Genomic DNA, 26,344 nt, shown 5'->3' with positions numbered 1-26,344 from the left:
TGCTTCTAGCCAGGTGGAGGAGTTGGTTAAATCCGGGCTTAATCACCATGCGGCCGTAACCAGCCGAGTGGCCAAAAAATATTTATGTAGATCCAGAAATGCTAAACCACCCTAATCACAAGGACGCATAAGAGTGGTTAATTTATATCTGGGGTTCTTTGATCCCCATATGAAAAATTAAAAAAGTTGATTTAATCTTGTAAAAAAGGAGCCAGGGTGCCACTGAGGGGAGTGTCTAAAAAGGTACATATGTTTTGGTATAATTTTCTTTTTTAAAAGGTTAATACGTCCCAAAAAGGATAATGGTAGAGACTTCCGCACTTTCAGCTTTAACCCAATATCTCCTAGGACTGGAGTCAAATTTAAGGAAATAAATTCAGAAGCTTGGCGAGAGATTATCACTCCTATGTACTTGAAGTTCTCCACTCACTGCAATGGAATATCATTTGAAGCCATACTACAGTCCTCAGTCTCTATTGGGAACAACAAAGACTTAGTGCAATTTACCTTCAGCCCAGTGACTGGAAATCTATAAAGCTCCTTGAAGAGAGGGTCTAGCATCATTCAAAAATAATAAAATATCATCTGCATACAGTGCTACCCTCTCCTCCAACCAACAAATCCACACCCCCCTAATATTGGGTGAAGGTTAAAGAGCTTCTGCTACAGGTTTCGTAGAAATAGCAAAGAGTGTTGGAGACAGAGGGCAGCCCTGCCAAGTTCCCCTAAATAATGAAAATGAAGCTGACAATCCTCTCCCCATTTTCACTGCAGCTGTGGGATACAAGACCTGCAACCATTTTATACATTTTATAAATACCATTGGAAAGCCCATTCTGCGGAGCACTTCCCACAGAAAGGGCGATTCAAGAGTTTCAAAAGCCTTCTCTAAATCTAGAGTCGCAGCCACCCTAGAACCTATATTAAGGTGTGAAGCATGGATATTAGTATATAATCTTCGCAGATTCACATCAGTGGCTCTACCAGTCAAAATCTTGAAATCTACATTCAAGAGAGCAATAGGCCTATATGAGGCACAAGAGGATAGATTTTTTTGGGGGCTTATAAATTAAGACCATAAGGACATGGCTCATTGAGTCCAGCAAAGCTCCCTCTTTTAGACAATTAGAGAAAAGTATGGCCAATAAAGGAGCAAGCAGATCTCCATGGGCCTTTTAGAATTAAATTTGAAGGCCGTCCGATCCAGGTGACTTCCCCATGGGAAAGGAACCAATGGTCCAAAGGACTTTTTTTTCGATGTTATAAGACTTACTAATGTCTCCCTCTCTTTATCTGATAACCAAGCCAATGCTACTCAATCCAGCCAAGCTGCTAACTCAGTTGGCTGGAAATCAGGAGTCAACTGAGAAGTATATAATGTCTGATAGAATTGAATCTGAAAAATCTCAAGAATGTTAGGCTGTGTAGAAACCATATCTTTTGAGGGGGTATGTATTTTCAAAATAGGAATACTAGGCTGTTCACATTTATCCATCATGGCAAGAAAATGTCCATTATGATCCCCCTGCTAGAAAGATTTCTGCTTATTTTTATATAGATCCCTCTTGGTAACCTCAGCCATATACAAATGAAAGATCTGTTTGCCATAGAGTAAACCATTGAAATTAGCCTCTGAAGGATCCGCAGCATATTGGACTATTTTTTTCTTCGACTGTGGCCTGTAAAAGATCAGTTTGGTCATTGGGCCCTATTAACTGATTTAATAAAGGATATATATATATTGTTCTCTAGTATAGGCTTTAAAAGCATCCCACACTATTGCTGGATGAAGACCCTGCATTAAATTCCCAGTACTCTGTTAGAAGTGGCGGAATTTTATTAACCACATCCAAATGTGAAATCCAGTGGGTTCCCAGTCTCCACTGGGCTGGATCCTGAAAATGATGAAGACGAAATGTGAGCATTAGTGGAGCATGATCAGATAACCCACTAGGCAAATATTTAACCACTTTACGACTGGCGCATGATGATGTACGTCCATTTTTTTGAAGAGGGATATCTCGGTAATGGCAGCAGCTGCTGCCACAACCAAGATATCCATCTCTTCAGGCGCCGGTCGTGTGTACGATAATGGTGGTCTCTGCGGCGGGTATGCCCGCGAGATCATTGTTATTGGCAGCAGCAGAGGTGCCACTCCCCCTTACCGGAGCCGTTGGTAGCGGCGGAGGCGATCGGGTCCTTTCCTATGCTGGGTATGGAGACGAGTGAAGCTAAGATGACCCCCACCTGTCTCTATACCATAGGAGGGCAGAAGCAACGTCAAAACGTCACTTCCGCCCATACTTCTTAAAGGAAAAAAATTTCAATTAAATTTTTTCAAATTACATTTTTTTTTTATTGCATTTAAGTCCAAATATGAGATCTGAGGACTTTTTGACCCCAGATGTCATATTTAAGAGGACCTGTTGTGCTTGTTTCTATTACAAGGGATGTTTACATTCCTTGTAATAGGAATAAAAGTGAGCCTTTTTTTTAAAGTAAAATAAATAAGAAAAAAAAATATTTTTTAAAACACCCCATCCGACAAGCTTGCGCGCAGAAGCGAACACATACGCGGGTAGCGCCCGCATATTAAAACGGTAGTCAAACCACACATGTGAGGTATCGCCGCGATCAGTAGAGTGAGAGCAATAATTCTAGCTCTAGATCTCCTCTGTAACGCAAAACATACAACCTGTAGAATTTCTAAAATCTCGCTTATGGAGATTTTTGAGGGTAAAAGTTTGACACCATTCCAAGAGCAGCCGCAATTTTGAAGCATGACATGTTGGGTATCAAATTACTTGGCATAACATTATCTTTCACAGTATAAAAAAAAATTGGGCTAATTTGTGTCTAAAATTGAATTTTTTTCCCAAAAAAGTGGGCTTGTAAGACCGCTGCGTAAATACGGTGTGAATAAAAGTATTGCAATGACCGCAATTTTATTCTATAGGGTGTTAGAAAAATATATATATAATGTTTGGGGGTTCTAAGTAATTTTCTAGCAAAAAAAATGTTTTAAACATGTAAACACCGAGTCTGAAAAAGAGGCTCGGTCCTTAAGTGGTTAACATCTACCATATCTGCTAATATAGCTGAATCTATAGCTATATCTATACGGGAGGCTCTCTTATACGAGGTTGAAAAACGAGAATATAATCTAATTTAATAGGTTTTTCCATTGCTAAGTCTCTTCCAGGCCTATCGTCTTGGCCCAGGTCGAGAGCTCTCCTTAAAAATATTTAGGAGGAATTGGTCTATCCAAACCAGGGTCAGGTATAGCATTGAAATCTCCCATTATCAGTAACTTAGCTGGACCATATGGACCATATGAAGAGACTTTTTCTGAGAGACTATATAATAAAGTCCCTGAAAAAGGAGGCGGGACATATGCACTGACAACTATATATCTCTGGCCCCACAGGAGAAACAAAGCCAAAACATATTTACCTTGAGGGTCTGAAAATACATCTTCCACCATACTTGGTAAAGATTTACTAATTAACTTTGAGACCACTCTAGAGAACGTAGAATATGTAGCATGATAAGCCTTCTGCACCCAAGGTTTCTTAAGTGCTAAAAGCTTACTGCCCATAAGATGGGTTTCTTGAAACAGCACTATATGTGGAGAATACATTTTTAAATATCTAAATAGCAGTTCTCTTTAAAAATTTTAATTAAGGCCACGGACATTCCATGACAAGATAGGCAAAACTTCTTGTTCATGTGATGTCATCTAAGAAGTAAAAAACATAATGCTAAAATAATATATGGCATTGAAAAAAATGGATCTTAAAAGCAGCAAACTTGTATTATTGAATAAATACATTTTGTATAAGAAGAAAAAACACAGTGTGTATAATTAACCAACAAACAACAAAAACACACCCCATGGGCGTTGATATGTCCTCCCTGTCTTTCTCCAATGCCATCCAAAAAAGCGAAAACAAGGAGGCGTGGAGAGGGCCTTATCCCAAGATCTACCAAAATAGGCAACTATTATCTTAACTTGTCCTATGTAAAAAATAAATAAAGGGGGAGGCAAGGATGGGGGGTAGAATGACCCCACAAAACAGCTTCCCTCCTACCACCCCAGATCTATATTCTGGAGCAGGGTGAAGGGGCTGTAGATCTTCTTTAGATATACAGTGGTGTGAAAAAGTGTTTGCCCCCTTCCTCATTTCCTGTTCCTTTGCATGTTTGTCACACTTAAGTGTTTCGGAACATCAAACCAATTTAAACAGTAGTCAAGGACAACACAAGTAAACACAAAATGCAATTTGTAAATGAAGGTGTTTATTATTAAAGGTGAAAAAAAATCCAAACCATCATGGCCCTGTGTGAAAAAGTGATTGCCCCCCTTGTTAAAACATACTATAACTGTGGTTGTCCACACCTGAGTTCAATTTCTCTAGCCACACCCAGGCCTGATTATTGCCACACCTGTTCACAATCAAGGCATCACTTAAATAGGAGCTGCTTGACACAGTAAGGTCCACCAGAAGATCCTTAAAAGCTACACATCATGCCGAGACCCAAAGAAATTCAGGAACAATTGAGAAAGAAAGTAATTGAGATCTATCAGTCTGGAAAGGGTTATAAAGCCATTTCCAAAGCTTTGGGAATCCAGTGAACCACAGTGAGAGCCATTATCCACAAATGGCGAAGACATGGAACAGTGGTGAACCTTCCCAGGAGTGGCCGGCCGCCCAAAATTACCCCAAGAGCGCAGCGACGACTCATCCAAGAGGTCACAAAAGACCCCACAACAACGTCCAAGGAACTGCAGGCCTCACTTGCCTCAGTTAAGGTCAGCGTTCATGCCTCCACCATCAGGAAAAGACTGGGCAAAAATGGCCTGCATGGCAGAGTTCCAAGGAGAAAACCACTGCTGAGCAAAAAGAACATCAAAGCTCGTCTCAATTTCTCCACAACACATCTTGATGATCCCCAAGACTTTTGGGACAACATTCTGTGGACCGATGAGACAAAAGTGGAACTCTTTGGAAGGTGTGTGTCCAAGTATATCTGGCGTAGAAGGAACACTGCATTTCATAAAAAGAACATTATACCAACAGTAAAATATGGTGGTGGTAGTGTGATGGTCTGGGGCTGTTTTGCTGCTTCAGGACCTGGAAGACTTGCCGTGATAAAAGGAACTATGAATTCTGCTGTCTACCAAGAGATCCTGAAGGAGAATGTCCGACCATCTGTTCGTGTACTCAAGCTGAAACGAACTTGGGTTCTGCAGCAGGACAATGATCCTAAACACACCAGCAAGTCCACCACCGAATGGCTGAAGAAAAACAAAATGAAGACTTTGGAGTGGCCTAGCCAAAGTCCTGACCTGAATCCTATTGAGATGTTGTGGTATGACCTTAAAAAGGCCGTTCATGCTCGAAAACCCTCTAATGTAACTGAATTAGGACAATTCTGCAAAGATGAGTGGGCCAAAATTCCTCCAGGACGCTGTAAAAGCCTCATTGCACGTTATCGCAAACGCTTGGTTGCAGTTGTTGCTGCTAAGGGTGGCCCAACCAGTTATTAGGTTTAGGGGGCAATCACTTTTTCACACAGGGCCATGATGGTTTGGATTTTTTTTCACCTTTAATAATAAACACCTTCATTTACAAATTGCATTTTGTGTTTACTTGTGTTGTCCTTGACTATTGTTTAAATTGGTTTGATGTTCCGAAACACTTAAGTGTGACAAACATGCAAAGGAACAGGAAATGAGGAAGGGGGCAAACACTTTTTCACACCACTGTATTGTTGTGGTGCTCTCATGCATCCTGATGAAGCAATTCTGGTGAATCTAACAAATGTTGTCAACAATTATTGGTATATAAACTTGTATGGTTTTAGCCATTAGCACATCATTATTATATATATGATTTGTACTTTTCATTTTTTATAGTCCAAGTTTTTCTTTTTTTTTTCTCTAATATACACACCATGAATGATAGTGTCATTCATATATAGCAATACATGTGATCGGTTTCTCCATACAGAATGAGCCTTGAAGCTGTCATGACCAACAAAGGATTTGGTACGTATTAATTAAACTTCCGTTGGCATGTTCAGTACTTTTTCCCTGTGTCATTCCATTTTATTACACATAACTTCATTTCTGAACTTATTTGTTTTGGTTTCATAGTCTTTAGTAAATTTGCAAGCCTGTATTGTTGAAGCTTGTTGTTCATTTACCTTATATTGGAGTTGAATACAGTGTGCGGTGGTACCTGTAAGCTATATTTAATCTTGGAGCATGGTGTGCTCTATCTCTGTCAACACCTGAATAAGAGTGTAAACCTAAGAGACTGATATTTCAGGCTTGAAGCGGTGCCAACATGCTATGGTATTTGTGAGAACACAACGTTATAATAGCAACTGTCATAAATAATTAGTGCCTTAATATAATAGAAGAGAAACAAGAAATGATACACAATGATGAACTGCACCATAGTAAAGCAGATTTTAATGACACTAGGAGGGCTAAACAGTCCATAAAAGATGATGTGGAATAAAGCATATAATCACATATTCTATAAGGCAAAAAACATTGTATCTAGGGAAAGCATACATGTAAAAGTGTTTTAACATTAAATATTTATATGGCACCAACACATTCTAAATCTTGTATAGTAGAATGGAAGAAAAATACACAGAGCACACAGTTAAGTCTGCATTATGATTATAATAGATTATACATGATCTGTTATGACAAACAGTAGAAAGTTCATAATGATCTACCACATAAGAACAACAAGCCAATGTCTTACCAAAAGGTACGTTATAACATACTACATACCAAAACCCAATTTGACTTATAAAAAGCCTGGTGCCACATGTTCAGTCTATTATCAACCAAATACTAATAATAGTATGCTCATAATTATAAGACTCCTTAGGTAGGTTTTCTGGCTTTGTAGAGGGTACATCCAGATATACAAGGAGATTGGAACAAATCCATACACAAAAAGAACCTGGGTGGATATATAACCTCCAAGCCACTACTCATAGTTACATAGTAGGTGAGGTTGAAAAAAGACACAAGTCCATCAAGTCCAACCTATGTGTGTGATTAACAAAAGAAATAAAACAGCGCTGAGACCCAAAAAGTTTTTTTCCTACTTATCAAATAAGAAAAATATTAATTTAGATGAATAAATATAAAGTTAATCTTAAAGACAAACACAAATAATTGAAACAATTTAACAGATGAATATTCAAAAGATGTAAGGCTGCTGCTCCACTGTGGGATACACACACATGGAAATAGACAAAAAATGGAAAAAAGGAGCTGCGCCAAATAATAAAAAACAAATCAATAAACCAAAACTATAAGAAAAAGTCCATGGAGAGTTTGTGTTATTGAGGAAAGAAAGGCGATCGCACCACAGTGATTCCACACTTCCTTATCACTACTATGCCCAGCCACCGACAAATAAATGCGCTTACCAGATGGTAAAAGCACAAGGATCGTTTATGATCTCAAGCCACTGACAGCTCCTTGCCTTCACCAAACACTTTGCCAATCAGGAACAAATGATCCATATATTGAGGATTCTCATGCCGCTCCGCATTTTCATTAGTACCCAAAATGCACGTTCAGAATATAGAAAGAAAGAAGTTTCCCATAGTGTAAAAAACTTTAGTACTCGTTTAATTATAATAGAAATGCACTTACATAAAACCAAGAGTATTCACACATAAAAACAAGCCGGCCGGCAAAAACGAGAGCCCGTCCTCCTCTCGTAACACGTGGTGACGTCACAGCGTGCCCTCCCATACGCGTTTCGTCATACATGACGTTTTCAATGGGGAACGGGCCCGCTGCAACGCACCACCATTAAATAGGGCCAGTATAAAAACAGCTTTTAATAGGCAGCTAAATGTGCACTCACATCAATCCACAAGTAGGAATGTCTGTATTGTAATGTAACAGCAGCAGAATCTATGTATGGATCATCCTCACAATGAGCTTGGATGTCAGCAGCAGTAGCAGAACTGCATTGGTGGATGAGCCAGGCTGTTGCTTATCGGCTGTGATGGAAGGACACCCAGAACCACCTTTGTCAAACCTCTTTTGACAAAGGAGCTGATTGGCACTCTGAAATGAGTTACCTACACAAAGGATCATCCCGGGTGTGACGTCACTCCCTGTTCTGTGCTCCATGGTGGTTCCAGATGTCCTTCCATCACAGCTGATGAGCGGACCCCTTTTTTTTTGTTAAATAATACTATGGTTAACTACAAATGTGGCATGTGCTTCTAGGAAAGGCAGTAGAGAGAAAATATACCAAGCATGAGCACAGTTTCAGGCAAATAAAGTGTATATACTAACTCTGTCCTCAGCTGCATTGCAGGCAAAAACACCTTCTTTATCAAGTGCAGCACATTTTGGAAGTAAGTGAAAAAAATGGTCACCTCCTTATTTTTCTGGCCAAAGCAGAGCAAATTCTTTTTACATACCTAGAATTCATGATGCGAACCATGACATACAAAACCATTAATGGGAATATGGTGGGTGTCTTCCTGTATTTTTACAGAAAGCTCTACAAAATGCAGGTCCACTATGAACCTGCTGACATGTTATTCTATCTTAGCCCACCTTCTCCCATTACTAAGGAGGAAATTGGAAAAAAAAAACCTGGGGCTGGGTAGATAGTGGTTCACAAAAGGAGCTCTTTTCACCCTCTATGAAGGAAGCATTAATCGTATTGATTGCCAAGCCAAAATTCTGATTAAAATCTTGGTTAATTATTTAGCTGCCTTGCCAATGCATATGTAGAGCTGAGCTGGACAAGCATTGTTCTGGAAGGATGTCCTGTACAGCCTCCCAGAACGAGCGCTCGTGCACAGTCTTGGTTCTGCACAGGGGCATGATCAATAACTGCTGTGTACACAGTTGGTGTAGGTGCACTGATGGCTATTCTCACAACTGAACAACTTAGCAGCAACCACAGGTCTCCACCTATGACACACTGTCAAATACAGTAGCATATTCTTCACTAAATACAACTACTTCCATTTTGGCTATTACAAACAGGGTGCCCAAACTATTGTGCAACTGACCCATATTGTATCTTCTCTCCTGATCACCCTATTGTGTAACCAGAAACTGAGCATTTTAACAGTTCCACTTGATCCCCAGTGTGCAAAAGTAGAGCTGAAACATGTACATTGATTGTACTTTCAGGAAACTTTCAAATAATTTCTTCTAATGAAACAAAAGTTTAATGTTCCTGACACATGGCATTGTTAATATCTTCAATTTAGAAATGCTGCTTAGGTCCAGCTTGGCTTACATTTTGTGTTGTGTTGAGCCAGAAAGTCTGAAGGTGGAAAATTTATAGACACTTATACAGGCACCCCCCCCCCCCCCCCCCAGAGCAGATATAGAGGCTCTTATCTCCAAGGTAGAAGAAGCACATCATAAGGAGCTGCAGCTGGTGCGGGGAACTACAAACACTGTCAGAACGCCTGACAGATGGCGAGGCAACATCACAAACTCTGGAGCAGAGGATGACCGTACTGGAGAGAGATAGGCTCTACCAGATGGATACTACAGTGGCACTACAGTTACAGTTGGAGGACCTGGAGGACCAAAGTCATAATAATCTATGGCTCAGGGGTATTCCAGAAGCTACGGACTAGGAAAATCTCCAGGATATGGTAAAGTCTATTTTGCACAAAATGCTAGAGGATACTATACCCCTGAATCCGGAGCTCGATAGGGTTCACAGAGCGTTGGACCCCAAGTCTAGGGATTCTAACTACCCTTGTGATGTAATATGCCGCTTATATTACTTCGCATATAGGGAGGCTATACCAAGGAAAGCATCAGAGGCAGAACGATAGACTTTAATGAGGTGCAGTTGAAGATTTTACCTGATTTATCAATAGCCACAGTGCAGCGTCCTGCTTCATCCAGTTTTAGAACGGGTACGAGAGTTGGATGGTAGCTATCGTTGGACATTTCCATTCTTAGTTCTGATACGAAAAGGCACTTCTTCATTTTGCTTTGATCGTGGGTTGACTTATCAGAGCTTTTTTGATTTTTGGCCATTGAAGCATTCTTGGTCCCAGACTGGCTGAAGTTATTTCCTCAAATGTCAAACCACAAAGAGGCCACAGCAACATAAACAATATCGACAGACTTATCAACATATTGAGGGGGGATTTGAGGAAAACTTCAGATTTAGTTTTTTGGTGAGATAGGGTTTTTTTTTTTTTTTTTTTTTTTAGGCCTATATATTTATTGTGGTCCCTGATTTTGAGTCTATTCCAGGCGACAGGACAATCCGGCTGTATGGGCAAAATATATGGAATGGTTGTGGGGAGGGTATACATGTATATATGTTGATGATATTTATGTCTATATTGGTATCTATGTGGATAGTGATAGGACAGATAATTACCCTTTTCATTGGGGCCCCCCTTTTTATTTTAATCTTATAAGAATTGTGATCACTTGTTTTCACAAAGTGTAGAAGTAGAGGATAAGGAACCAAGTATTCAGGGGAAAAATGTGATTAGGTGGTCAACAATTCTACTAATAAGTTAATACGGAGAGACTGCCCTACATTTAATAACACTCACCCCTTGCCCTCTTCTTCTCCCTCTTTCTCCCCCTTGGGATATATAAAAATTTTTTGGGATAATAGGGACATATGAATACAGGATCACGTAATTTATTTACACAAGGGGAAGGGTGTATATTAGGGGGAGAATAGGATTTTGAAGGAAAGTCTTTCTTGGTTTTGTTTTGTTTTTTTTGTTTTTTTTTTCTTATTATATGGAGGCTGGATTTTTTTTTGGGGGGGTTATTGTGTGGGTCAACACGGAAAACACGTGAATGCATAAAGAACATTTCTTTTGTTTTTTGCTTTTTTAAGAACACAAGGGGAAGTTGACACAGGGAATAAATACAAAGGGATTATTTTAACCACAAGGATATAAGAACACAAGAGGACATAATAATATGTCACAAGAGATACAAAATACAATACACAAACACAAGAATATATTAACTTGCATTAATACAAAATATGTAGGTTGGGTTATATGGGCAATAGGGAGAGGAATTAAGTGGTCAACGGGTTGTAATCATAAGAACACAATGGAGGGTTAGGGGCCAGCATTAAATATTATTATTGGTAACAGGGAATATATAGGGGCAAATCAGGAGAAAGGAACAGGGAACTTAAAAAGGTAAAGAGAGGGGAGATTTTTTTAAGCAAGAAAAGAGAGTTGTTTATTTTTTATGTTTAACCACTTCACGCCTGGCCTATAACAGATTGATGTTCGGTAAGGGGTTCTGTTATCTTGACTGGGCATCATATAACGTCATCATATGCCAGTGCACGCCCCTGGGGGCACGCAGAGCGGTGATCGCGAGTGCGGCATGTCAGTCTGACATGCCGTATCTCCGATCATGATAAAGAGCCTCTGACAGAGACTTCTTACCACATGATCAGCTGTGACCAATCAGATTGGTCCCAGACATGGGGTTGTTTTTGAATGTACGACTAAAAGGAGATAGTTGCTTTTGACACATCGAGTTGGCAAGTTTTCATGCTTTGGGGAAAATTAACCTAATGTACAATCGATTAGCAGATAGGTATTAATACCACATCATGCATGATTTTTGAAAATGTATCCCTTGCTTCCTTTCAAATAACAAGTTAAAATTGAAAGCAAAACAGATATTCCAGACCTAAGTGAGCAAGAATGAAAGGGGTTTTCTGCCTCTTATTTGGGTATGTTTTTATCCATGAGAGATAAGATTATTCAATTATGGTACTTTTATAGAGTGTACATTAACCCTGCAGGACTGTTCAAAATGGGCAAATTACATTCCGCTGTCCGCAATAAGTGCCACATGTTAGACAGAGAAATTTCTACACATGGTATGGGGATTCTCGAATTTCAGACTACTTTGGTCATGTTTTACTGAATGTCTTTTTCTTAATTTTCTAATTCACAATATATGTAACCTACAGTGGTATCTTGTTGGTATTTTTTACATGGATTTAGGCGCTGCCTTTGCAGGAAGTGACCTGCAATGTCTGTCGGTGGCCTCTTTATAACATTCCTGAGCCTCCTTCAAAGTATCAATCAATGTCTCCTGAATCTCCTGTAATGTTAGTTATATAGTTAGTCTGATTGAAAAAGACACAAGTCTATCTAGTTCATCCAATAAAAGGGGGGGGGGGAAAGAAAAAAAATAACTATCACACAGTATATACACAATCCTATACCCACAGTCAATCCAGAGGAAGGCAAAAAAATAAACCAACAAAGCATGATATAATTTGCTCCAGCAGGGGAACAAATCCATTCTGATCCCCCAAGAGGCAATAGGATATTCCCTGGATCAACTTTACCTATGAATATTACTTTCCAGGTATACTATGATACTATGTAGAGAGAGAGAGAGAGAGAGAGATCAGGAATAAAACAAGATTATATTTGGTGTTTAAAGCGGAGGGCGGTTTAAAAAAAAAAAAAAAGTCAGCAGCTGCAAACACTGCAGCTGCTGACTTAATCAGCCCCCTTACCTGTCCAGGGCGCCCGCGATGTCGGCCGCCCGAGGCCGACCCATCCCTCGGCTCTCGGGTCCCGGCGCCGCCATTCCTTGTAAGGGAAACAGGCAGTGGAGCCTTACGGCTTCACTGCCCGTTTCCTACTGCGCATGCGCGAGTCACGCAGCGCTTTGTGAATGGGACGCGCTGTGTTCTGGAACACACAGTTCCCAGAACACAGCGCGACCCATTACCCAGAAGACGCCGCACGGAGGAGAGAAGAAAGAAGATCTCCGCGGAGGAGGAAGAGGAAGATTAGGATTATGTGCCTAGCAACAGGCACTTCTGGTAAGTAAAAAAAAAAAATTTTTTTCATTTTTTTTTTTTAGATTTTTTTGTAATTTTTTATATATTTTTTTTTCAGGGTGGCCCTCCACTTTAAGTAAAAAGGACCTTGAGAAGTTAAGCAGAGCACATATTCATTAGTACTCAAAAAGCTGAGCAAAAGCTGAGCAAAAGCTTTTCCAAATTTTTAAAAGTAAACTGTACTTCTCTGTCTGACATATCAGGGAGTTCGTGTATTTTAAAGACTTCCAGAACCACCATTTCTACCCTTAACAGGTACAAAATGAGCCATCTAGTGAGATGGTCAACAACTACCAAGATTGTGGTGATTTCTTTTGAGGGTGGTAAATCAACCACAAAGTCCATATAAATTGATGGAACAGGGGATGGCTGGAACAACCCCAAAGGAAAAGCTAAGGGTGTCGTATTACATGCACAAATCAAACATGAGGATACATACATTTTGACATCTTTCTTGTAACCAGGCCACCAAAAGGAATGTGATAAATGTTCTTCCATCTTAGCAACCCCAAAATGCCCAGCAATTCATGAACCAACCAGAGGGCTTGAACCAACCAGAGGGCTTCATTCTTGTACTCAAGGTTCTCATATCCCTCTTTGAGGAGACTAAAGAATGTTCTGGAACTTGTGACTCCTAGGAAGTTCTTTTGAGATAGGATTGTATATTCAGAGTCGCCTTCCTGGAAATTCTCAGACAACATTACCATTCCTTCACCCAGGTCAATACAAAATGATAAAACTATACCTGGAAAAGAAGAGAGATCAACAAACTTGTCCAGAAGACAATCTCTTGGCAGAAGGAATGAATTCCATTTTTTTATGATCAGTGAGGTCCTTTCAGCAGATGCTTTCATTCAGAAAAGGCTTCCTTCATTACCAGCAACTTTTTATTGTCAATGTCATAATTCCTTTCAGCTGAAAAAATAGCACAAGGATGAATCTTTTCTCCTCTTCACTGAGAAAGGATAGCTCCCATGGCTGAGTCTGAAGCATCCACTTCCACGATAAAGGTAGTTCAGGATTGGGATGCACCAATATTTGTGCATAAATTAAAAAAGTGTTTAGCTTACTAAAGGCAGTTAGTGCATCAAGTGACCAAACAAAGGGCATCCCTTTCTTTGTCAGCTGTGTAATTGGTGCAATCACCTTAGAGAAGTTTCTGATGAATTTTCTGCAGAAGTTGGCCAATCCAACAAATCGTTGTATTTCCTTAATGCTTCTAGGGGCAGGCCGATCCACCACTGCTTTGATCCTCTCAGGAACCATACTCACACTTTCTAGAGAAATAATATATCCTAAGAAATGAAATCTGGTTTTGTTCAAACTCAAATTTCCCCAGTGTGATGTAAAGTTGGTTCTTCCTTAAAGGAGAAGAATGCCCAAAACTTGTTTGGCCATACCTCTCCTATGGATCATAGGAATGCAATTCATTCTGCACTCTTATGACCTATTTTCAGCTGACAGCAGGCTAATGTCAGTTGTCGGCTGACGTCACTCACATGGTCTAGGTGCTGGATCGATCCATCCAGATATCTGGACCAGTAGTTGGCTCACCCTCTCAGCAAGCCGCTGGGAGACTGAGCCAGCTGCTCCCACTCCTGCTCCCTCCACAGCCCAGCATTCCAGTGAGTGCAGAAGGGGCAGAACAGAGAGCTGGTGACTCTCAGGGGGGTGATTTACTAAAGCTGGAGCATGCAAAATCTGGAGTAGCTGTACATAGAAACCAATCAGTTTCATGGTTTTATTGTCAAAGCTTAATTGAACATCTGAAGTTAGAAGCTGATTGGCTACCATGCACAGCTGCACCAGATTTTGCACTTAGTAAATCAACCCCTCCATCTCTCTCTGCTCACAGTGGATGGAAGAACTGAGCAATCAGATATGTTTTATTGTACAGTTCTCAGTGCAGATGCAGCATTGGATCGATGCTGCATTCACCTAGGTGAGTATAATTTATTTTTTGGAAACCCCATACTTCTCTTTTTATCTTTCAAAGACACTGTAAACATGCTTGTGATTTTCCTCCAAGCTACCAGAAAAGATTAGAATATCATCCAGATATGCAATCACAAACTTGTCCAACAGATCTTGAAAAACATAATTAACGAAGCCTTGAAAAGCTGCGGAAGACTGGCAAAGGTCAAAAGACATAATCAAGGACTCAAAACGCCCATATCTGGTTCTAAAGGCAGTTCCATTCATCTCCTTGACAAATGTGGACAGGATTGCATGTCTTCCATAAGCCTATTTTTGTAAATTCTTAGGCAGAATGGCGAATCTCCGAATTATAATATAAACAAATTTTACCAAATTCTCCGAAAAAACATAACGAAGTTTGTCCGAATTTTGGACTGAAATTCAAATAGAATTTTACTCTAGTTGAATTCTACCTACACATATTGCTGAAATCAAAGACTGTGTGTGTTATTAGAGTACCATTTCAAAATAATGCTGTTTTTGTTAATCCAAAGGTGATTTAAAGAGTGATTGTAATAATTTGATGAAGATGTTTCATTTGTTTATTCACTTTGCTGCATTTAATCTAAAAAAAAAAAATCGTGAATTTGAAGAAAATTTGAAAATCCGTATTGAACTAAATGGAATAACTAGATTAGCAAATAAAAACAAAACTAAACAAGTTTTTTTCGTCATGCACAAGTCTAGCATACCCCATGTTAGGTATATGAACAATGGTTGGGAATCATCAGGCAACCTATATGGAGCTGGGGATTGTGAATCTGTCTGACCGCCTATGTCAGTGTTGACCACTGGAGGGAGCTTATTCTAGTCTTTATATGAAATGTCTAAAGTAGTTTTTTAATGTATCAATTTTTAGTATCAGTTGTTTGTAAAGTTGTTAATATGGTTATAACAAAGTGGAATGTATTGAGCGCTTAAAGGGGTTCTGCACTCAAAATACAACATTTGCCCATTCTGTTGCCTATAGTTAATATATCTCATAGTGCAACCTGTTTTTTTTTTTTGATTCACCTACCTTTTGTAATCTTCAGTACTTTATTTCAAACCCCTGCGGCGATGGGCGGTCTCTTGCGGCGATGGGCGGTCTCTTGCGGGGATCAGCGTAATTTCCTGTTGAAGCCCGCACTGTCTCCTGTGATCTCGTTCGTGTAATCCCAGGAGACATTGCGGCTAATGCACCCGACATCTCGCGAGATTTCGGGTGCTACAGCCGACATCTCGCGAGATTTCGGGTGCTACAGCCAACATCTCGCGTGATTTTGGTAATTACAGCCGAGATCTCGCGAGATCTCTGCTGTAATTACCAAAATCACGCGAGATGTTGGCTGTAGCACCCGAAATCTCGCGAGATGTCGGCTGTAGCACCCGAAATCTCGCGAGATGTCGGGTGCATTAGCCGCAATGTCTCCTGGGATTACACGAACGAGATCACAGGAGACAGTGCGGGCTTCAACAGGAAATTACGCTGATCCCCGCAAGAGACCGCCCATCGCCGCAGGGGTTTGAAATAAAGTACTGAAGATTACAAAAGGTAGGTGAATCAAAAAAAAAAAAACAGGTGGCATTATGAGATATATTAACTATAGGCAACAGAATGGGCAAATGTTGTATTTTGAGTGCAGAACCCCTTTAATGGGATGATGTAATCTATGTCTCCACCGCAGAGAGTGTGTGGTCTCACACGCTCGCGTCAGTATAAATACGATGCGCCACTGGTCGCTAGGCAACCCTTGAAAAAGTCACGTGACGAGTGACGCAACACATAGGGAGGCGGAGACAGTGACGACACCGTGGTATTAATGTCAGCAGATGATCTGCTGCGACAGACGAGCAATGTTGTATCTGACCATTATAAAGCGCACTATCCTTCTTGGCCGAAAGTGAGTGCATATCAATCAGTGACTTTGTTTTTGTGAAATATAGCATTGCGCAATAATATATGTATATCTCTTCTCTCTGCATGTAATAATCCACCTATGAGCGTACCAGCGCCTGAATTTATCTGAGTTAAAGCAATCGCAACTTTTCTTGTATGAAGTTGAGCCAGCTCATCAGTGACCATTTGATTATACATCTGGATGTTACTTGAAGTTTATGCGAACGCTTGGCTGACAGTCTTAGCAGGGATGGTTTTAGGAGATATGGTTTAGAGACTTTATTGTGACCAGCCTTACATATTTTTATTTTTATTTTTCCCTAGTATTTACATACCTTGATCTTTCCTATTACATCATTCATTTTTATATGACCTTTTTTAATTATTTATATAGTACTGATTTATTCATGGTATTGATCCTTCACCATTTGGCTATATATATTTACTATTATAATTTTGTTCACAGGTGGGGTATATGCTCATTTTCCTCATGGAATTGTTTTCTCTAGCATTTATCTATTACATATCTATATAATTTATTTAGAATATATATATATTTTTAAGGGCTCCTTATGTTTTGGGCACACGTGTCTATTTAATACACATTATTGGTTTTGCCCTAGTGATAGGGACTTTGCACATGGCACTTTAGGTGTTGGTGGGTTATTGGATTTAGGTCATCACTATTTATTTGTATATATATTAATTAACCACTTGCCTATCGGGTACTTCCTGCCCAAGCCATTTTTCAGCTTTCAGCGCTGTCACACTTTGAATGACAATTGTGTGGTCCTGCTACACTGTACCCAAACACATTTTTTATCATTTTCTTCACACAAATAGAGCTTTCTTTTGGTGGTATTTAATCACTGCTGTTTTTTTTTATTTTTTACAAAAAAAGTCCAAAAATTTTGAAAAAAAAATGTTTTTTTTTACTTTTTTTCTGTCAGTGCATTTTGTAACTAAGTAAGTTTTCACCTTCACTGATGTGCGCTGATGAGGTGACACTGATGGGCACTGATAGGCTGAACTGGTGGGCATTGATGAGGTGGCACGTATGGGCACTGATGAGGTGGCACTGATGAGGAGGCACTAATATGCCGCACTTATGGGCACTGATAGGTGGCACTAATATGTGACACTGATGAGCAATGCTAGGGGGCACTGATGGGCATTGTTAGGTGGCACTGATGAGCACTAATAGGGGGCACTGGTGGGCACTGGCAGGTGGTATGGATAGGCGGTACAGATGGACATGGATGGGCATTGAGGGTGGCACTAAAGGGCGACACTGATGGGCATTGATCGACAGCAGTGATGGGCTTTGATGGGTAGCACTGATAGGCGGCACTGATTTCCAGCACTGGCTGGTATGGCTAATGGGCACTGATTGGTTGCACTTGTGGGCAGTAGTGGGCACTGATTGCTGCCACTGGTGGGCACTGTATTCTGGCATTGGTGGGCAATGGTGGGCACTGATTTGTGACACTATTTCTTTATTGTAATCAGGGCACTGATGATCAGTTCCCTGATTACAGTCCTAGATGTCCCCCTGCGTGGAGATGCCGCTGATCAGCTCTCCTCGCCACACACTCTGTCAGTGTGAGTCAAAGAGAGACCACTACCGGCATCTCCATGTTTACATGTGACCGGCTGTGACTGGACACATATGACAGCATCCCAGAACGAGAGCCCCACCGCCCCACCTCGCCGTCATTTGGCAAGCAGATAAGGAAACCTCTGTAGTGGCATACGTGCCTGTCAGGAACAGTGTTGTTGCTTGGATAGCCTGCTGGTGTCACTGTTTCTTTTGCCATCAAAGGTTGCAGTTCTGGTGGTCACCAGCGGGTGTCTCCCAGCAAATGGACATTCTAGTAATCTAGCTGCACCTGAAGTGGAATTGCTTGGAAGTATATAAGCCCGCCCTTCACTGAGGCTCATGGCTTCAGAATTCCTTCCTGCAAGCCTTGTCCCTGCCTGATCTGATCCGTTGACAGAAACCTGTTCCTGATTTGCTTCCTGCCCTGTCCTGGACTCTGTTTCCTATACCTGGTTCCTGAGACTTGTGCCCTGATTCCTGCCTTGGCTCCTCTTGCTTCTGCTTCCTCCACCTGGCCTCCTGTTCCCCTTGTCTCTCATCCCTGCCTTGTTATATATGTGTTCCCTTTCCATGTGTATATATAGTTAGTTAGTTTAGGGTTTTGGGGTTGCTGTGTATTATTTGTGTTCTTGTTTGTTCATGGTTTGCTGTGTTTGGTTTGCACGTGTGTCTTTATCCTTAATAAATATATATATTTTCACTTACCTTTTGAGCCTGATTCCTTTAGTGCAGCCCATTGATCTGTTTACTCTGTGCTGGTTGCCTCTGTTAGGCATCCCTCCCATGACAGTGCCTTAACATAATCTCGGGAATGCCATCCAGCAATTGTCTCTGCAGAGCATGCATTTTTTTTCTGTCGCCCTTTCACCACAATTTATAGTTTTATTTATAGCAAATTTCTCTTTGTAGGTAACACTGGACTCTTGCAGCTCTGCAATTTGCTGCCTACAAGGAGTCACAGCATTTGCTATAGCGCCCTTCATGTTTGGGCCAGATTATTCTGTCACCGTCTGGAATCAGGATCGATGACCAGTAGCTATAGCAGTGAAGAAACCTCCACCAACCAGTAGGATAGGTATACAAACAGGTAATCCTGGCATATGTGTGCTCACCTACAGCGCGGGGTCTAAGTACTGACTGGTATTCACCATAGCTCCTGATGATGGAGATGTGTTTTGTTGCATGTTAGTGCAAGATTGCAGTCCTCAGGATTGCCCCAACCCAGGTGGTGAGCAAGCCACAGTCCAGTAGCAGATATTGCAGGTAGGGATCAAGCAGAAGCATAGTCATTAACAAGCCTGAGGTCGGTAACACGTGGTTGCAGGTTGGAATCAAGCAAAACAAAAAAGTGGCCACCACCCGAACCTATAACTGGTCTTTGCAGCAAGGTGCACGTGGAAGGGCAACGCAGATCACAAATGAACAAAAGATTTCCCAGCACACTTACCAGACAGCCTAAAAAACAACCAAATTGGCCCTGTCTAACAGTTTATGTTAAAAACAGAGGGTTTTGCTTGCACACATTAGCAAATATATGAGTAAGCCACAATGCCCACGTCAAGGGACTTCTGCATATACTGCAGTCCTAACTTTAAATTTCCAGAGTCTCCATAGTAGGAGCACATATAAAAATAGATAGATGAAGGGCGGGTGTGCCTGAAGGGAGCCCACCCCTCCTTAAAGGCAGAGGGATGCACATGACACCCAGCAAAATAGTTGCAGTGAAGGCATCCAGTATGTCCCTGAATCCAATTCTAACAACCGTACAAAAAAGTGGCAATCACATGGAAGGGCAATGCACATCCCAAACAAAATAAATATTTCCCAGCACACTTACCACCCAGCCTGCAAAACAACCAAATGTACCCTTAACAGTTTATCTTAAAAACAGAGGGTTGTGTTTGCACATAAGTCACAATGCCCACATCAAAGGACCCTCTGGTTTTAATGTAAACTGTTTTGGTTAGTTAGCTGGTTGGTTGGGTAGCTGGTAAGTGTTCTGGGAAATCTTTTGCTTGTTTGTGATGCGATCAAGCAGAAGCATAGTCAAGGAACAAGCCAAAGGCCAGGGGTAGCGAAGATACTGACGGCAGCAAGAATGACAGGGGTGAGATATTGGATGGAAAGAGGACAATAATCTGGCAAACAGAAAGTGCAAAGCCATGGCTATAATAGGAAGTTAATGGGAAGAACAAAGGGTTCCAGATTTAAAGCAAGTAAGATATCAGACAGGGAGCTGTCCAGCATCTCAGGTGGCTCAGCAAGAAGAGTTACCACCAGACACAGAAGATGTCCCTTTTCAGATTCAAGTCCTGACAGTGCCCTGACCTTTGGCCTGTCCCCTTTACTGAGAGTGCCTATTTCATACTTCATTCTTTTTTTGTGCCAGATCGCCTGTTTTCTACATGAGTATATTTGAGGGTTCACAACCTGGGAGCAAAGCCCGTCACCTCTTGTGGGGTGCACTGGTGAAACACTGGGCTGCTTCCTAGACTTGGCTCTTTTTAGAGTTCACACCTCCACCAAATGTAAAGATGACCCAAAGGATCTACACTCGCTCTAGTTCCCAACAAAAGGGTGGCACAGCTGCAGTGGGATGTCAATATATATACGAGCACTGTGTTGTTATTAGAGGCCTTTTTCCTTCTCCGTCATTGTTCCTCATTATTTCTTAGATTATCTCACCTGCCACTATTCTGTAAGAATAACTTTTATATTTATGTCAATGAATGTTAAAAATATCATTATAATGCATCTTCTGTTTCACATATACTGTTTATTTAATTGGATTACTTCCAGTAAAAGGAAAAACAATGTGACTATAATTTTCCTGTTGTGTTTCTTTTCAGTGCTTGTTATTTAACAAACAACAACCCTTCCAAAACACCAAATATCTAGTCCAATTAGAAGCTACATAGATGATTTCTATTCTTTTGCACAGACCCCTCAGACCTTTTTCTCTCCTCTGTCTGATAATTATGTTGTAGGTCACAAACAGAGGAGACAGTTTTCATAATCTTGTATTCACAAAACCCTTGTTGTCAATGCCATGAATGCAGTCTTTATAGCATGGTATGCAAATACGATTTAGGAAAGGTGGAATAGGATAAGGTGGGGGTGCTTGCATAGTGCAGGCTGCTTTCATTCACATCATTAGAGAATTCTTCAGGGGATTGCTATGTTTCAGACATAACTACTGAGAAAAAAAAAGGTTTTACATAATCACTTGCACAATGCTAAATGTGAAAGAGACTCTTTAAAAGGAGGCATTTACACTGTGTGTGCGTGTGTGAAAGACAAGCAGCAGACAGTTCAGCAGGGTGTCTACACCAGATTTGCAAACATGGTTACATCTTACCCCCTTCCTGAAGGTTTTACTGAGATTGAAGTCTTTGGCATTGGCACAACACTTCTGGTCCAAGGTAAGACGATTTTTGTACATGTCGGTGTCCCTGTCACACCCTTCAGAACAAGACACGTGACTTAATTCAATGATTATTTATAAACTGTTCACAGATTTTGGTGTGCAAACAAAAATGTAGAAATAATGGCAGCTAAAAAGTGTCTGTCAAATGAGACATATGTACAAGAGAAACCTGCTAAGACCTTCAGAGCTCTCACACTATCTCTCTCATCCTCTCTCTCTCTCTCTAGATTATCACACATACCTCGTTATCTATCTATCTATCTATGGTTTCATCTCTCTCTCTCTCTCTCTCTCTCTCTCTCTCTCTCTCTCTCTCTCTCTCTCTCTCTATCTATATATATATATATATATATATATATATATATATATATATATATATATATATATATAATAGATAGATAGATAGATAGATAGAGATATAGACAGAGATATATATATATAGATAGAGAGATATAGATCTCTCTCTCTCTCTCTCTCTCTCTCTCTCTCTCTCTCTCTCTCTATATATATATATATATATATATATATATATATATATATATATACTTATTTATCATGTATAGTAACTGCTACCCTGTTTACACTAGAAGATATCACAAAATTGGTTTCCTATATAAATGTAATATTCTGCTTTATTTTCAAGCCTGCGGATTTATTCAAAATGTAAAGTGCATTACCTTGTGAAGTCAATTTCCCAGATCTGCCTTTTGAAATTTGGTTGGTTACTATGAGTTATTGCATATTGCCATTTCTCTTCACAATGCTTTTACTGGGTAATCTTGCAAGTTCTGTACATCTATTTCAAGACTGTTCGCTGCTCTCGATCGCATTACTTCTTTCACCTGCAAATATTGTGAAAATTGGTGTGACAATGCAACTGGTATACAGCAAATGATTAAAAATGATATTTCACAAATACTTTTTACCTTGAACTAAAATCTGATTGACAGAATTGGGTTACCACACTTTGCCCGTCGTTATTCATTAGATCAGTGCAATGAGCATGTACAAATGATTCTTTGAACTAGGATGCTGCTTCTGTTAAAAGCTGTTTAAGGGAAAAAAAACACAGCTGATTCCCAATATATAAAGAAAACTGTTACTAGACATCAGCTTTGCCTTGCAGATTATAATCAAAGGTTAATACCAGAAAAAAAACTTCAGTGTATATGCTACATATACAGTATGCTAAAGATCAATTATTCCATTCTGGGATATATGAGGAGGGCATTTCATTGATTTACATTGCTATCCTTGGTACCAATGATATCAAATGTTTTATCATTGGTGATAATCAGAGCAGAAATATCTACTCTTCTTTCAGAGATGCCATCCTTATAAAAACCATCCTATGTGATCACATTTTGTAATTTTTGTTGCATGTAAATGCTGTAATCCTTTGCAATCTGTCAAATGGTTACCATACATTATAGGTGTAAGATGGCAGAATAATGCAATAGTATACCACAGAAAAAAAAAATTTCTCCCTGCAAATTAATGTCATATTGTGCTAGTATGCATAGCGTACTAGTACATTATGGGAGACTTACCTGAAAACAAAGCCCTCCAGTGGTGGACTGTCACCATCGACAGGGCTTCCATCTTCACCGGTCTTCCTTTCGGGTTCATGGGCTCTGTCCATTTGACTGGCCGAGCTACAATGACATCACACTCGCTCATGTGCGTGGGAGTCATGGGCGTAGCGCGGCTCTCTCTGGATGGCAAGCCCATTGAAATGTAGTGCGTGTGCGCCATTTAGGAGATATTTACTATACCTACAGGTAAGCCTTTTTATAGGCTTATTTGTAAGTATAAATAAAAATGAATAAAAAAGCCTTTACTAACACTTTAAGTAGTTTGAAATCTAATCTGCTAATAATTGCTCATAAATGCTAATAATTGCTCTGTGCAAATTGTTACTATAGATCAGAGTCTCCAAACTGCAGCCGGGGGGCCAGATGTGGCCCTGTGCTTGCTTTTGTCTGGCCCTTGGGGCACTAGTCATCCCATTAATATGAGACACTATTCTGCCCCCTGACCCCAACAATGGGGAACTATCCCTTCCCCAATACCAACGATGGGGCACTGTTTACTTCCACTGACACCAGAAAATGTTTCTATTCCCGCTAACCACAGTCCAGCCCCCTTAAAGACTGAAGGATGGTAAACTGGCCCTTTGTTTAGAAATTTTGGAGACCCATTTCATAGACAACTGTCAGTTGTGGAATAGCTTGCTTAGTAAATGCTGACGTATTTGCATTTCTGTGCTCTCCTTCTGAAAAATACTGGCTGCTCGACTGACTGCCTTGCTTCAATACTCTACATTTCTAAACTGGAACAAATATGGAGATAAGGACTTCTGACTTTTCTCAGACTTTCCTGATCTGCATAATTGTTTTGAATTACTGACTCGAAAAGTAGAAACCTTGGAGGTGGGGGTCAGGATGATATCCCGTTAAATAGCATTTTCAGAAGTAGATCAACAATGGCAGCCTTGTGACAAGTTTAATTTTTAAGTATAACTAAGGGCAAAACTTTTTTTTAAATTTTGGATAGAGTGCAGAGGGATTGGAATGCTTGTTAGTTTTTATTGTCTGTGTCCCGGTTAATAAGAATTACTCTACACAGGTTCCAACAATACTGGAGTGGGTGAAGAGGGTGGAACAAATCATGCTAATAGAAGAGTCGATACATAAAACACAAGAAACAGAAGGGAAATACCAAGGGATATGGCAACAATGGCTGACATTCTTGGAGATGGGGGATTGTCGTGCAATGTTTGAGTAATAAGGGGACAGAGAGGGAGGTAAATGAGAAAGGGGAGATAGAGGGGCATACCTCCCCTTTTTTTTTGCCCCTGGGTGGAGGGAGGGGGGGAAAAGGGTACGAGAGGGTTGCTTAAGTGGAATTTAATGTGTAAGAAGAGGTGGCGAAAGAAGACCTCTTAATAAATTGTAGTAAATGTGTTTATAAATTTGTATGTATAAAGAGGAAAAATAAAAATAAAGAATATACAAAAAAAAAAAAGATTTACCCTCTCTCTATAAAATCCCACATTTTGGATTGTTCCCAGAGAATTAATAGGGGGGAATCTTTCAATAGGGATACTAGTTCTGTTGGCCTGAGGGTCCCCAGGGAATTCAGTTACTTTGCAGGGATTTCCTTTGGCTTCCTATTTGGCTGTGGGAAGAGAAATCTCTGCAATGGAACACAAATGGTGGAAAAAAATCTGACGGGTTATAACCCTCCCATGCTCTATCAAAAATGAAAATAGCATTTTGCCTATAGGTCCACTTTAATCCTCTGGATTGGGCAATTTCCCTTATTTGTAGGCACCAATATTACAGTAATACCAGACACCCTCAGCCAAATGAATCTGGATGGAAATAGCAACTGGCTATGTTTGTTATTTTCAGCTTTATTGTTTTATAGGTGGACGAGATCAATGGACATACAGTGCCTTGAAAAAGTATTCACCCCCTTGGATTTTTACCTATCTTGTTGCATTACTGCCTTTAGTTCAATGTTTTTTTTAATCTGAATTATATGTGATGGATCAGAACACAATAGTCTAAGTAGGGGAAGTCAAAGAAAAATATATACATAAAACTATTTTTCAGAAATAAAAAAATGATAATTGGCATGTGTGTATGTATTCACCCCCTTTGTTATGAAGCCCATAAAAATCTCTGGTGCAACCAATTACCTTCAGAAGTCACATATTTAGTGAAATGATGCCCACCTGTGTGCAACCGAAGTGTCACATGCTCTATTATTACATGTAGACACCTTTTTGAAAGGCCCCAGAGGCTGCAACACCTAAGAAGAGGCACCACTAACCAAACACTGCCATGAAGACCAAGGAACAATGTTGTTAAGAAGTACAAGTCAGGGTTAGGTTATAAAAAAAATATCCAGATCTTTGTTGATCCCTAGGAGCACCATCAAATCTATCATAACCAAATGGAAAGAACGTGTCACAACAGCAAACCTGCCAAGAGACAGCCCCACACCAAAACTCATGGACTGGGCAAGGAGGGCATTAATCGAAGAAGCAGCACAGAGACCTAATTTAACTCTGGAGGAGCTGCAGCATTCCACAGCAGAGACTTCAGTATTTGTACATAGGATGATAATAAGCCATACGCTCCATAGAGCTGGGCTTTATGGCAGTGGCCAGAAGAAAGCCATTACTTTCAGGAATTAAACAAAATGGCGCGTTTTGAGTTTGTGATAAGGCACGTGGGAGACTCCCATATGTATGGAGGAAGGTGCTTTGTTCTGCTGAGACTAAAATTAAACATTTTAGTCATCAAAGAAGACGCTATGTCTGGCGCAAGCCCAGCCCATCACATCACCCAAAGAACACCATCCCCACAGTGAAACATGGTGGTGGCAGCATCATGCTGTGGGATATTTTTCAGCAGTCCGAACTGGGAAACTGGTCAGAGTTGAGGGAAAGATGGATGGTGCTAAATACAGGGATATTCTTGAGTAAAACCTGTACCAATCTGTGCGTGATTTGGGGCTAGGAGGAAGGTTCACCTTCCAGCAGGACAATG

The 26,344-nt window shown here is 40.4% G+C and overlaps 1 protein-coding gene across 1 annotated transcript in view; it reads left to right on the top strand.

Annotated features, from left to right (window-relative positions):
• The first annotated feature begins 21,612 nt into the window (after positions 1-21,612).
• The window catches only part of RGR (retinal G protein coupled receptor), a 46,860-nt gene continuing 42,128 nt past the window's right edge, over positions 21,613-26,344 (top strand). The window contains exon 1 of the mRNA XM_077454887.1: positions 21,613-21,777. Within this exon, the coding sequence (XP_077311013.1) occupies positions 21,699-21,777 (79 nt within the window). The 5' untranslated portion in view covers positions 21,613-21,698. The remainder of the gene's footprint in view (positions 21,778-26,344) is intronic.

This window comes from Lithobates pipiens, unplaced genomic scaffold (assembly GCF_037356315.1).
Source record: "Lithobates pipiens isolate NorthernLeopardFrog02 unplaced genomic scaffold, aLitPip1_a1.2 Scaffold_25, whole genome shotgun sequence".
NCBI classification, from domain to species: Eukaryota; Metazoa; Chordata; class Amphibia; order Anura; family Ranidae; genus Lithobates; species Lithobates pipiens.
The sequence above is the reverse complement of the archived record's forward strand: the minus strand, read 5'-3'. Positions and strand labels throughout refer to the sequence as shown.